At 46.9% G+C, this 13604-nt stretch overlaps 2 protein-coding genes across 2 annotated transcripts; both read left to right on the forward strand.

Annotated features, from left to right (window-relative positions):
* Positions 1-440: 440 nt before the first annotated feature.
* Positions 441-4397, forward strand: LOC123399217 (protein LTV1 homolog). The gene is made up of 5 exons (XM_045093645.1): positions 441-928; positions 996-1340; positions 1963-2568; positions 3188-3315; positions 4016-4397. The coding sequence occupies exons 1-5, from the start codon at positions 557-559 to the stop codon at positions 4017-4019; spliced, it is 1455 nt and encodes a 484-aa protein (XP_044949580.1). The 5' UTR covers positions 441-556; the 3' UTR covers positions 4020-4397.
* Positions 4398-6706: 2309 nt separating this feature from the next.
* On the forward strand, positions 6707-9880 carry LOC123396925 (mechanosensitive ion channel protein 5-like). The gene is made up of 4 exons (XM_045091685.1): positions 6707-8556; positions 8670-9087; positions 9177-9379; positions 9463-9880. The coding sequence occupies exons 1-4, from the start codon at positions 6707-6709 to the stop codon at positions 9746-9748; spliced, it is 2757 nt and encodes a 918-aa protein (XP_044947620.1). The 3' UTR covers positions 9749-9880.
* Positions 9881-13604: the final 3724 nt, after the last annotated feature.

A 13604-nucleotide genomic window follows, 5' to 3' on the forward strand; every position in this document is an offset into this window, starting at 1 on the left:
TCCAAACACAGAGATGGAACCATTCCATTTCACCTCATTATTTATACCAAACATAGAGATGGAACCATTCCATTTCATTTCACTTCGTCCCCCAACTGAACACACCCTAACATAGCTGCAGCAGGACGTGTGGACAGATTTGCTTCGTGCCACACGCGCGGGTAGGAACGAGTACTATTTGTTAAAAGTGTGACACGAAGTATCTGCGCCCACACGTGTAGTTCTATTGTTCGCCAACACAACCCGTGTGGGCTCCCTCTGCGTATGCCATACACGATGTGTGAACGGATGTCTAATATACCATACATGTAATGAAAATAGGGACCCTTTCTTTATGCCACATTAAAATTTAACATATCATTTGTATCAAAATTTAAAATGAGATGTCAAATTTTAGAGTGGTATAATAAAAAGGCAAAACCTAGAGGGACGACGACAAAATTTCTCCCCCAAATTTCTATTCGTCCGTTTCACGCTCCCACGGTCTCACTCTCACCTCCAAACCCAAAATCCCCAAACCCTAACCACAGCACCTACCTCCGCCGCCGCCGCCGCCATGGCAGGAGCAGGAGTCGGCGGCCGCAAGGCTCGTAACTTCGCGACCTTTCGCCTATTCCCCCGCGACGGTGCCGCCGACCCCAACGACCGCGTCTTCGTCCGCGTCGACAACAACGCCTACACCATCCCCGGCTTCGGCGACGACGAAGACCCTTCCCTCTCCCCCACCGCCGCCGCCGCCGACCAACTCCCTTCCTCCACCTCTGGCCCCCTCCCCGACCACGTCCGCCAGCAGATCCTCGAGCTCGGCCTCCCGGACGATGGCTACAACTACCTTCTCCATCTCCGTGAGCTGCGGCCCTCCGCTGTGCCCTCCTCCTTCGTACCCAACCATACCACCCGCCCAGAGCACGTTCCCCTGGACGTGAAGGTTGGTTATTTCCCAAAAGCCCATCCAAGCCTGCCAGTTGAGTGCCTAATGTTGGTTTTGTGTGCAGGCCTATGATGCAAGCAAGGTGCGGGTTGCTTCTGGCACGGTCGAGGAAGAGTTGGACGAGGGGAGGACCATGTGTAAGGTGGCCGCAAAGACGGCACCAGTGAGGCGAGTCGAGAAGGCCGTCGACCCTGACGTTGCAAGGCTGCTCGATGAGAGCGAGGATGAGGGTTTGGAGGAGGATTTCGTCATCATGGCAAACCAAGCCGAAGGGGATGACATGGAGGACGAAAGTGAGGAAGAGGGGGGTGGTGTGTTCAGTGATGTGGAAAATGATGAGGAGTTCGAGGTTGAAGAGGGTGAGCCCAAGCCGAGGGTGCCACGGTTGCTGGATGAACAATTTGATTTGGTGAGCTTCTTCCATTTGGTAATTCTGTCAGTTTGCTTTGCGATATGGTGTGAGAAAACTGTTATCTTGTTGTTTAAAGTTTATTATTGATTGATTGCTAGCTTGTTTATGAAAAGAAGATCACTAAGTTTTGGTAAATTTAACTGATACTATAACTTGCTAACACACAATGATGGGTCTGCAACTTTAGTATGTTATACTATCAGCGTTGAATACTCCCCTTTTGTTGCAACTGTACCCCTGCTGTTATGGAGAATTAATGATAATATGATATGGAAATATAAGTTTTATATATTTTATAACAATCTTTGCTTGCTAGTTTGTCATTTGTATTGAACCATTCAGTAGGTTCAATGCCTTCTCCATATATAGAAGATTTGACAGGGCTGTGTTAGGCACTGTCCTGTTGTAGGGTAGGACTATATGAAAAGTTAATTTTGCCTTGTAACTATTCAAGTGAACATATAGGATGGAGTATCTTGTATTGCATGTATCATTAGCCGCCTGCTGTTTCTGAAATTTAGGCTGGAAATCTTGTTCTACGCTTTGAACCTGCACATTTTTATCTTATTTTATAAAAAGGCTATACTTCAGATCTTAACTTCTCTTGACCAATTTGCAGCTTGCTTTGGAAGAATATGGAGCTAGTGATGATGATGACGGAGCTGTTAGAGATGGGGAACATGAACTCCCGACTGAGGTTATAGATGAATTGAAGTTGTTCCACAATCAAAATGTATGCGTTGATGAAGAATATAGAACGCCAGCAGATTTTGTTCGTGGAAAACTTGACTCAACCACCGCTGAGGAGGTGGATGAATCTGCTAATGTGATCCAAAAGTGTGCTGAATATGCTGAAAGGTATTTAAATGAAAATGCGGAAGATGAAGAGGTCTTGCTTGTTTCAGAAAGCAGTGATGAATCTGAAGTTTGGGACTGTGAGACCATTGTTTCCACGTACTCTAACCTGGACAATCACCCTGGCAAAATTCAAACTCCAGGAAATCCTAGAAATCGTCTTCCCAAAGTTTTCCCTGGGGAAACAGCTACAACGAAAGATATCATCAAGCTTCATGGTAAAGAGAAACTTCCCGTAGATTACCTGCCACAGAGGAAAAGGAAAGTTGAAAAGGAGAAGAAAGCAAAGCCCACAGAAGAAGCTTCAGATGCTGAATATTTCAAAAAAGTAGTTCAGAAGGAAACAAAAGATGAAAAGAAAGCTAGAAAGGTAAACATATATTTGGTTTTCTGTTCCTTGAGATGATATGATCATGTGCTCATTTGATCAGCTAACATTTGAGATGGAGAAGTGGGAGAACATGTTAGTATTGTAGACTTTACGTGTCAGCATTCTTAAAAATTGACCAGCTACACGTGATAAACTGATCTTGGCTTAAGGAGATTTAATTTGTTAGTCTCTGAAATTAAACCTGGGCCGTTAATTCTTTTACAACATATTTGTTCTGTTCATAGCTTTACCAAATCATGGTAATTCCAAATAAACATCCGATGTAATCTGTCATCACAAAACCTATACACTGATGGACTAATTGTTTGTCAAACATTACCAAATTCCAATCCTGAAAATGCGTGGATCATAGGAGGGACAGTCATGTTTCTTGGTTGTAATTTTGAACTGCATACTGATCCATCATATGGCTCTGTTGGCGGTGCTTTCATGCTTGGTTGTTAATGGATCTGTAAAACCATATGTATACATAAATCATTTATCTTCTGCAAACCTGATTGAGATAACATTTATTTATTAATTTTGACAACCTTATCCTATGTGCTAACATTTGTTTATTAATTTTGACAACCTTAACCTTTTTGCCTTATTTTCCTAGTCTGCGGTAAAAGAAGAGAAGAGAGAAGCCCGGAAAGCAAAGAAAGAGCTCAAAGAACTGTATAAATTTGAAACACAGAAGGCTCAGAAAGTTGCTGCTATTACAGGACCATCTTCCATACGGCTAATGTAAGTGGTCATACTGATTCTCATGTTACACTGTATGAATTGGATAATTTTATTGGTAATTATCACAATGCATTACATTAAGAAAAAAATGAGTACCCTTTGATTGACATGTCTGTAGATATGGAATTAACTATCATTCCTGTCCACTTAAATGTAGATATAAATATGTATCTCTATCCACATGAGTTTAGTGGCATATCTGTTGATACCTTTCTATTAACCGGGATATCCATGTTTTGAAAAAAAAGCACTCTTTGATTTTCATCTTTGATTGACATGTTTTGAAAAAAATCGGATAAGATGGACAACGATTCAAGATATAGATGTTTGATAAAATAGTAACCTGGTTATCCATCTTCCTAACATTTAATCTCCAACCAGCAAATGTACTTCTTCCGGAACAAATGAGTTGGAACTCTTTGGAGCTTGCATAGTCTTTTAGCATTTTTAGTTAAATGGAGAATATCCTGATATTAATACTATTATTCCCTTCTAGTTATTTATTCTTCAGAAACTATCTGAACATAGTTTGTAGTATTAACTTGAAGCTTTGCATGGAAGCATTTGCACCAAGAAATATCTGTTGCTTGGCCCAAAATGACTAGCATGATTCAATTACGCCATGGTTTGCACTTGATTTTCCCACCACCAAGTTGATCAAGTATTATGTGCATGCTAAAATGACTTTTCACCGTTGCAGATAATTGTCCTGTGTCATATGCAACATATTTCCTACATCTGCTGAACCGTTGAAGCCTTGAAGACAGATAGTCCAGAGTAAGATAGGCATGTCATATGTAACTGCTGGTACCTGAGACGTTTCATGCCTTGATTAGGGTTTTCCCATTCTCTGGAAGCAGTGAATGATTTTGCTTGCCGTTACCTTTTTACTGCCGAATGTATGATTTTGTGTTACCTTAATGCGAGCACACCAAGTGAATCAAATGGGCGAAAGTTATATTTGCGGCAAAAAAAATTAAATTGTTTTGAGGGACTTAGACCCCATCCAGCAGATCCTCTAAACCTTTAGGGTTCCTTTGATTAGGATTTTTGGAGGATTGAAATCTTAGAAATTTTTCCTACATTGGTTCGTTGATTCATTGGATTGGATCCCCTAGGATTTTTTTTCCTATGAAATATTTTCTACTACATTTCATAAGAACTGTAGCACCTATTCCAACCTTTTTTAAATATTTTTTTTGTTTTTTCTATGATATAAACACTCCTTGTGAATTCTATACGGTTCAGATGAACATGCCACTCCAACCCTATACTTTTTCTATTCTTGCATTTTTGAAATCCCATGAATCAAAGAGGCCCTAGTTTCTTAAAATTATAACCTTGCAAGGGAATGTAATGCATCATATAGCATAATGATGCGCCAACAGGTGTCAACCCCTGGTTGGCTAAGAGAACTCCCGTAGAAACCGGCTCTGGTAGAAAGGCATTTTGCACAACCAAGATTTTGGGTGCTCTAAACCATTCCACCAATTGCAACAAATCCAAAAGGATACATGAAAGATACCACACGAACTAAGTCTTGTGGTGTGGTCGACTCCGCACCATCGATTTGGTTCGAACAGAAATAGCGGTTTGCCACCTTGATGCATGGTCATGAACTGAAGTCAGGTGTGCATGAACGCTGCTACGTAGTCACTCTCTAGTGCGCCATAACTAGATCCAAAAGTTATAACAGATAACATAAACTAGAAGTAAAAATTTGCGCAGAAGTGATGGCAACAAATACAAGACAGAAAAGCTAATAAAAAAGCCCAAGAGAGTGAGTGAAAACAAACATAATTAATCTTAAAAGGAAATCCTATATTTGGCCAACCAACCTGTGCGCAATCTTTGGTAAATATTTTAAATCTACCGACTGATTGAGTGCATATTATGACCCGGCGCAATGTGTCCCATCAGACACGTGCGCTACAGGTTGCCCCATATAAAATATAAAAATAAATAGAAAAGTAACCAAGATCTCATGAAAAAGCCTAAAATGTTAATAAGGAAAAACAAGAAGGTACCGTCGATGGACCAATTTTTCTTGTTGTCCTAACTTGATTGAACACGGAGTTTCTTCTTCTTTATCGCGTCGAGCTGTTTATCAATCTAGCCTAACCGATGACCCACACACCAACGGTATACATCGTTCCCCGCGTGTGCCTCACCGCCCTTTTCAATGTGTTGTTGCCGTCTCGACCATCCCTCAACCACCACCCCATCCCGTCGCTCTTCTCCGAAGCCAGCATACTACCCCTCACCTCTACTGCCCGCTCTTGTCAAGGTCTCACCGTGGATGTGGCGGCCAACCTTGTCGCTCCCGGCCTCCACCTCATAGCCCCCTCCTCACCCCTTTCTTTACCCGAAAATAACCGAAACCGATTCCGTTTTCAGGTGACTTACAAATACTTCCTTCATCCGGAATTACCTTTAGTAGAATCAATGTATAAAGATGTAATTCAGTTTTATATACATATCCATTTCCACGCCAAGTAATTCCGAACGAAGGGAGTAGCATAGGTGCAAAAAAGAAAAAAGAGAGTAAACATCATGCTACTAGCCCGGCTCAATTTGATTCCATTGCACATCGCGCACTATCTTTTACCTCAACGGCTCAACTCAACGACTTGGTCTCCCCTCAATGCATCTTTGTCACGCATGCATGGATTTCATGTTGAAAGGGGGAAAACAACGGTTTGATGTGCGGGACAGAGGTGCATGCCCAACATTTTTTTGCATCCACCACCATCACCATTGCCATCGGGGACATGCATGGCATGGGAGAAGCACCGAGAGACCGAGGAGTAATGGAATCAGCAGCGAGACCACATCCACCACCCCAGAATAGGCCTCCGTAGCTCGTCACCACTCACCACTCACCACCACCACCACTGTGCAGCGCAGCTAGCGGCCACCGCGGGGGTGCGTTTGGTCTGACAGTCCCAACTTGATTTCCTCGCCGCTGGTCGCGGAGAGCGTTCCGCTTCCCCGCAGCAGCCGCGTCTTCCGTTGCATGCATGCGCCTCCCCCGATCCCCCGATTCATATATGCCACCCCACTCCACCCTCGGCAGCTTCCACTTTTCACTCGCCGGAGCACGTCCGTCGTCAAGCTCAGGGCTAGGACGTGACACACTCTCCCTCCCTCCCTCCCTCCGTCCACTGCCTGTTGCATCATCGCCTGAGCCACCACTGCCACGCCCTCCCCGCTCGATCCGCCCGGGCGGGCCGCGCCTACGTCTGCCTGATCGGAGGCGGCCCGACGTGCGTCCGGCGTCGATCCCCCTCCGGCGCGCGCCAAGCGTTCTCCATTCTCCACACCTACGCCGATCGATCCACTGCACGTCGCCGATCATTAGCTTGCTGGCTGGGACTGAGGCGGAGGCGCGATGGATCTTCCGCGGAAGGGCAGCATCAAGGCGTATGGCTCGTCGCGCTCGGCGTCCTTCGACTTCGACCAGGACCAGGACCGGCAGCGTCGGGAGGTGGTCCTGAAGATCAACGACAACGTCAGCATCGCCGGCGCGGGCGCCAGCTCCTTCTCCCTCAAGGCGCCCGCCGGGCCGGACTACAGCGCCGTCCCCGTGACCGGCTCGGGCGGGTCGAGCGCGCCGGCGTCGCCCACCGGCGCCGGGAGCCGCTTCGCAGAGTCGTTCAGCTTCAAGAACCGCCCGCCGCAGTCCCCTCCGTCGCCCAAGAGCCCCGAGGGGGAGTGCAGCGACGACCCGCCCAGCCGCCTCATCGGCAACTTTTTGCGGAAGCAGGCCGCTGCCGGGGGCGAGCTCGCGCTTGACCCCGAGCTCGAGATGGAGGAGATGCGGCGGCTCCTCAACGTGCCCTCCCCTTCCCGCGTCTCCTTCCAGCAGGACCCGCGCAAGCGCTTCTGCCCGTCGTCGACCACGGCGGGCTCCTCCTCCTCCTCGTCCGACGCCGGCGCCAACACACGGAAGAAGGCCGGCAAAGCGGGGGCAGGATCCGACCCCGCCGAGGTGCTACGCTGCTCGTCGTCCACGGGCGCCGGCCTGCTGCCGCGCTGCAAGACGCGGTCCCGGCTAATGGACCCCCCACCGCCGTCGAGCGGGTCGACCACCGAAGGGGAGCAGCGGGACCGCAAGTCGTTCGTGATGCAGCCCAAGTCCGGGCAGCTCCGGTCTGGCCTCCTGAACAGGTCGGGGTTCCTGGGCAAGGCCGGCGGCGGGCACGACGTGGAGGAGGACGACGACCCGTTCGTGGACGAGGACCTCGCGGCCGACTCGAAGCCGGACACGGTGGACTGCCTGATCATCCTGGAGTGGGTGGGCCTGGTGATCATCCTGGTGCTGCTGGTGTGCAGCGTGACCATCCCGACCCTGGCGAGGAAGAAGCTGTCGGGGCTCCACCTGTGGAAGTGGGAGGTGCTCATCTGCGTGCTCATCTGCGGGCGGCTCATGTCCGGGTGGATCATCCGCATGGCCGTCTTCTTCGTGGAGCGCAACTTCCTGCTCCGGAAGAAGGTGCTCTACTTCGTGTACGGCGTGCGGCGGGCGGTGCGCAACGTGCTGTGGCTGGGCGTGGCGCTGGTGGCGTGGCAGCTGCTGTTCGACAAGGAGGCGCAGCAGGAGACGCACACGCTGGTGCTGCCCTACGTGACCAAGGTGCTGTGCTGCCTGCTGGTGGCCACCGCCATCAGGCTGGTGAAGACGCTGCTGCTCAAGGTGCTCGCCTCGTCCTTCCACGTCTCCACCTTCTTCGACAGGATCCAGGACGCGCTCTTCAACCAGTACGTCATCGAGACGCTCTCCGGCCCGCCATTGGTTGACGAGAGCCGCATGCTTGCAGAGGTGCAGCGCCTGCAGAGCGCCGGGGCGTCCATCCCCAGCGACCTCCAGGCGGCGGCCATGCCCAGCAAGGCCGCCGCCGCCCCGCCGCCGCCGCACAAGAGCGCGCGGCTCACGGCGGCCGCGTCCCGGAGAGGGGCCAGCAAGCAGCTGCAGAGGCAGAAAAGCGAGCGGCACCTGGAAGAGAACTCCATCTCCATCGACCAGCTCCACAGGCTGAGCCAGAAGAACATCTCCGCCTGGAGCATGAAGAGGCTGATGAAGATCGTCCGGTACGGGGCGCTGACCACCATGGACGAGCAGATCAAGCACGCGACGGGGCCCGACCAGGAGGACGAGCTGGCCACGCAGATACACAGCGAGTACGAGGCCAAGGTCGCCGCCAAGAGGATCTTCCAGAACGTCGCCAAACCTGGATCCAAGTCAGTACTTTAATTTTACCCATCTTTGCTTGCAAGTTGCAACAGCTCTTGCCAAGAGATGGGCACTGACTGACCCATTTGTGAATTAATGAATTAATGGGAATGGTGTGCAGGCACATATACCTGTCGGACCTGATGCGCTTCATGAGGCAGGAGGAGGCCCTCAAGGCCATGGATCTCTTCGAGGGGGCGCAGGAGCACAACAGGGTGAGCAAGAGGTCGCTCAAGAACTGGGTGGTGAACGCGTTCCGGGAGCGCAAGGCCCTCGCCCTCACGCTCAACGACACCAAGACGGCCGTCAACAAGCTCCACCACATGGCCAACGTCGTCGTCGCGCTCATCGTCTTCGCGCTCTGGCTCCTCATCCTCGGCTTCGCCACCACCAAGACATTCGTCTTCCTCAGCTCGCAGCTCCTCGTCGCCGCCTTCATCTTCGGCAACACCCTCAAGACCATCTTCGAGGCCATCATCTTCCTCTTCGTCATGCACCCTTTCGACGTCGGCGATCGCTGCGAGGTCGACGGGATGCAGGTTAAAATCCTTCCTCTTGATCCTACCTGACCCGCCTGCGTCCAAGGGTTGCACTGATTGACGTGGCTCCAGATTGTTGGGAATTTCAGGTGGTCGTAGAGGAGATGAACATCATGACCACCATTTTCCTACGCTACGACAACCTCAAGGTCTACTACCCCAACAGCAAGCTCGCCACCCTGCCCATCATGAACTACTACAGGAGCCCTGACATGGGAGACGCCGTCGACTTCTCTGTCAACGTCGCCACGCCGCCGGAGAAGCTGGCCCTCATGAAGGAGAGACTGATGCAGTACGTGTCCTTGCTCCTTTGCTCAACTGAAATTTGTTGCCAAAACCCACTTTGTCATGAGCGATATCAATTTCAAATTTCAGCTACCTTGACAACAAGAAGGAGCACTGGTACCCTGGCTCCATGGTCGTGCTCCGCGACATCGATGACACCAACAGGCTGAAAATATCCATCTGGTGCCGGCACACCATCAACTTCCAGGACATGGGGATGAGGTTCGACAGGAGGGAGCTCATTATCCAAGAGATGATGAAGATCTTGAGAGATCTTGACATCGAGTACCGGATGCTGCCGCTCGACATAAATGTTCGCAATGCGCCTCCCATCAATTCGGCTAGGATGCCCACGACATGGACGTTGAATTTTTGAAATTCGTTATGAACACTTCGATAGTTAGATTGTAGATTAAAGTTGCTATGTCGTAGTTATGTAGTAGATTCAACTTTGAGCTATGTTTGTTGCACCGTGATAGTTTGAACTGTATTTGTTTTTTATAAAACGTTAAACCAGATTTACACAGAATCATAATCAGCTTCTCACTCCAATAGAAAAAGATTGGACAGAAATGTTAACCACCGTGGCACCGTGGCATGCATCGACTAAGGCGCTACATCATCCAACATGTGAGCCCTTTGGGCCCTTTGCCTGCCCCCCCCTCCATTTCTCTAGCTCACTAAACATGGAGATTTTTTTTGCCTGATAATGGGATATTTATATTGACTCCAAATGTCGCTTCGAGGCAAAACAACAGCGTAGAGTTCACAACCCGGCTCTGCATTTGATAAAGTTGAACACAATGCTATCTATACATGCTTAAGCATATGAGATTTGGTGAGAAATGGATTAGATGGATTTACCAGATCCTTTCTACTGCTTCTACATATGTTATCACAAATGGATGTTTGAGAGGTGTCACACAAGGTGATCTTTTGTCACCCCTTTTATATAGTTAGCTGCTGATTTTCTTCAAATTTTGATAACGAATTTGCTATTTTCGAGTCGACCTGAATTTTGTCTACAGATCCGCACACCGCCGATGTCGTTCGTTTTCAACCCAACGGCGATCATTGAGTGGGATAGCCGTTACTGTTTTCTGCGCCGATGACAGGTGGTCCCTACTTCCACACCGTCTCCGCCCAATCCCACGATCTCTGCCGATCTGTTCCGCCGCGAATTTTGGCGCGAATCCATTCCGAATCCGGCCGGTTGGTGTTGCCATTAGGTTAGAATAGGTCCACTTCTAGATGTAGTTCGAGATGTATGCTCGGAATGTGGTTCAGTTTGTGTGAAATTTGTCCGCTGGTCGGTGGTGGTTAGGTTTTCGTGGTGGACCGCTGTTGGTTTGTTCTGTGGCGGGTTTTGCTCTCGTTCATGATTTTGACCCAGTACATGTTAATTTTACCTTGTGTATTAGTGGCTGTAGTTTCAGTTTGTGCATTAGTTGTTGTGGATTTTTCAGACGGTTCTTATGTTGGTTTGTTTTTGTTGTGTTCTGTTCATCGATTAGGGGTTGTGATGCTCTAATTACGTTTCTGATGCTCTAATTACCACGTTCACATTGGTTGAATTATCAACGTTGTTGTTCTATTGGTTATTTTTTCCTTTCATAATGCATTTTACCAGTGGCATTGGGCTAAAATTACCAAGCGTTTAACACTGCTATTTTTTTGCTGCTGTTGTTTTGTGCCTAAAAGTGCATTTAGTTAGTAATTGTTGTACCTACCAACACGATTGTGATTGAGTTACCATGTGACATCTTTGTAATTATCATGGTACTAACTCTCCACACATGATGTTGTTTGCGCTTACTAGCATCATCTCGGCTGAATTATCATGTGCTTACTGCTTCATTTATCAGGGTCACGGTGTTATTAGTTGTTAGACGCGTGGTTCTTTTGTTTTGTAAGTGCTCCGTGATTTTGAATTCTAATCATAGTCATAGTGTTGAATTTATCAAGGGCATGTAATTTTAAAATTTCTTAATGTCGTGTCAATTGTGCTTTTATTACCAAGTGACACATTTCCCTTGCAAACAAAGTTTCCACATTGGCTCCCCAAGCCTATCACAACCCTCCTCCTATACCCGGGCTTGGGACCGGCTGTGTTGATACAACATAGGCGAGGTTTTCTAGTACTTTGGATAGCAATATTCCATATGTCATCTAATTGGTTTCATTCACAAGCCTTCGGAATATCAAGTGTGACCATCTCTTCAATGGTCTCAGCGTGTGGCTTGCGGACTTGTACGATCCTGATTCCCGTGAGGTGGTCGTACTAGGGCGGGGGAGGCTTCCTCTTAATGAAGAATGTGTGCATCGTGTTATGGGCGTGCCGCGTGGAGGGAAGGATGTTCCTTACAACATTGCTACCAAAGCTGATGTTGAGTTAGGGCTTGAGTTGTTTGGTGAACTCGGATATGCCCCTAAAATGACTGATCTTGTCGATCTCATCAAGGGTTTTGATAACCCTGACACTACTTTCAAGCGGATGTGGCTTTTTCTTGCGGGCAATACTGTCATTGCCCTGACCGCCTCCAACAAAGTGAGCCCTAGGTGGTATGCTCTGTTGGTAAGTGATCTGTAATTATGTGATATTTTCTCTTGTGTGCCTGATAACTTCATTGTATGTCAGTGTGGTAACTTTCATATTTTTTGTGTTCCATTCGATTAACTTTACCTTTTTTTTCTTTCAACTTGCAGCGGGACATTGACGATGTTAAAAATCTCAACCGGTCCAAATTCATTCTGATGAACTACACAAGGCGCTTCTAAATGGCAAGCCTACCAAGGGTTGCCTCCTTTTCTACAATGTATTTGATGCCACTTTCATTTGCTTTATTTTTTGTCATTTTTAATCTTTTTTCGTATTTATCTGTTGTTGTTTGTGTTTATCATGACGCTTGTATCTTTCTTATCAGCTATTGTACGTTCATGCGATTGACCTTTTTGGTTTCGGAATTGTATTGCCTGCTGGGCCTTTCCCTATCGATGTATGGACGAAGGACCTGATAACTCGTGTCCTCAATAAGGACGTTTAGGCGGACAAAATTTCTTTTGGGAAACTACACGCAATTTATCTATATTATTTCCGTTTTCAGGTTGCACACTGCATGCATTGTATTTTTCTTTCTTTCTTTTTCTTGTTACTTACCCGACTTATCACTTCATTTTTTCGAGTTGAAGCCCGAGTTTGGCATGAATTTTTGTCTGTTTGATGGTGTGGAAGGTCTTGATAAGTTTATGCGTGTTCATGCTGCCCCAAGCTGCAGTCAACAGTTATGCACGTAACCCCTTTCTGTGGTTTTTATACAGTTTGATAGCCCGAGTTATAATTTTTTATACAGTTTGATAACTTTGCTGCACTTTCTGTGGTCATTATTCTTTGACAACTTTTTTTCTACCACCTTATGCTCTTTACTTATGCCATGAGAATTTGTTCTTCATTTCTAATGGGGCATATGCTCTTTAAAGCCTAATAACTTTGTTGTAATCTTGTGAGAGTTCTTATGATAATGTCTTGAAAAGTTTTGCTGTGAACTTATGCGATCATGCTTGATAACTTGGTTGCATTCTTGTGGTGTTTCCTTTTGTAAATTCTTGATAAATTTTTTTTGAGTGTGATCTATTAATGCTGTTTACTTATGCCCTCATAGATTCTTATTTATTGTAATGTATTGGTACATTCGTATATTTATTGTAATGATATTGTACATTGTGTTTTTTTACATCTTATTTTTTTATGTTGTGAACTCCTGATAACTACTGTTGTCTTTGGATGGTAACTTGTGTCACTTTACATCCTGTGTGCTTTTTGTTGTGTGTGTTTACTGTAACTTTTCTGTCTTACCATCTAAAGTTTCATCCCCTGAGCTTTTGATATGTTCTTAACTTTGTTTGCATTTTTTTTATTGAGCACAAACTTGCCAAATCTACTCAGATAGTTGGACGATTCACATATGCCTTGGTTGGCATAGTTGGCGATCTTGTGCAATCATTCACCTCTTTGGATGATGAAGGCCATTCAGATGCCTCCCGTGAGCTAGACGTTGGACTGAATGTTATTTCTTCTGCTGCTCGTACTACAACAAGGACCACTCACTCATCACATAGCAGGCGTCCAGAAACCACAAGAAAAAAGATTGCTGATGATTCTGATACTGATGATAAGTACCACGGTGGCGATGATTTTATGGATTATCAATTTGCTCGTCGTGGTAGTAAGGATC

Source organism: Hordeum vulgare, chromosome 5H (genome assembly GCF_904849725.1).
Source record: "Hordeum vulgare subsp. vulgare chromosome 5H, MorexV3_pseudomolecules_assembly, whole genome shotgun sequence".
Classification (NCBI taxonomy): domain Eukaryota; kingdom Viridiplantae; phylum Streptophyta; class Magnoliopsida; order Poales; family Poaceae; genus Hordeum; species Hordeum vulgare.

Excerpts from the sequence above, each read along its gene's own strand:
- LOC123396925 (XM_045091685.1), top strand. The coding sequence starts at position 6,707 with ATGGATCTTCCGCGGAAGGGCAGCATCAAGGCGTATGGCTCGTCGCGC. Across the intron at positions 9,088-9,176 it reads GCGAGGTCGACGGGATGCAG|GTGGTCGTAGAGGAGATGAA; the intron begins GTTAAAATCCTT and ends TGGGAATTTCAG. Across the intron at positions 9,380-9,462 it reads ATGAAGGAGAGACTGATGCA|CTACCTTGACAACAAGAAGG; the intron begins GTACGTGTCCTT and ends TTCAAATTTCAG.
- LOC123399217 (XM_045093645.1), top strand. The coding sequence starts at position 557 with ATGGCAGGAGCAGGAGTCGGCGGCCGCAAGGCTCGTAACTTCGCGACC. Across the intron at positions 1,341-1,962 it reads TGGATGAACAATTTGATTTG|CTTGCTTTGGAAGAATATGG; the intron begins GTGAGCTTCTTC and ends ACCAATTTGCAG. Across the intron at positions 2,569-3,187 it reads ATGAAAAGAAAGCTAGAAAG|TCTGCGGTAAAAGAAGAGAA; the intron begins GTAAACATATAT and ends TTATTTTCCTAG.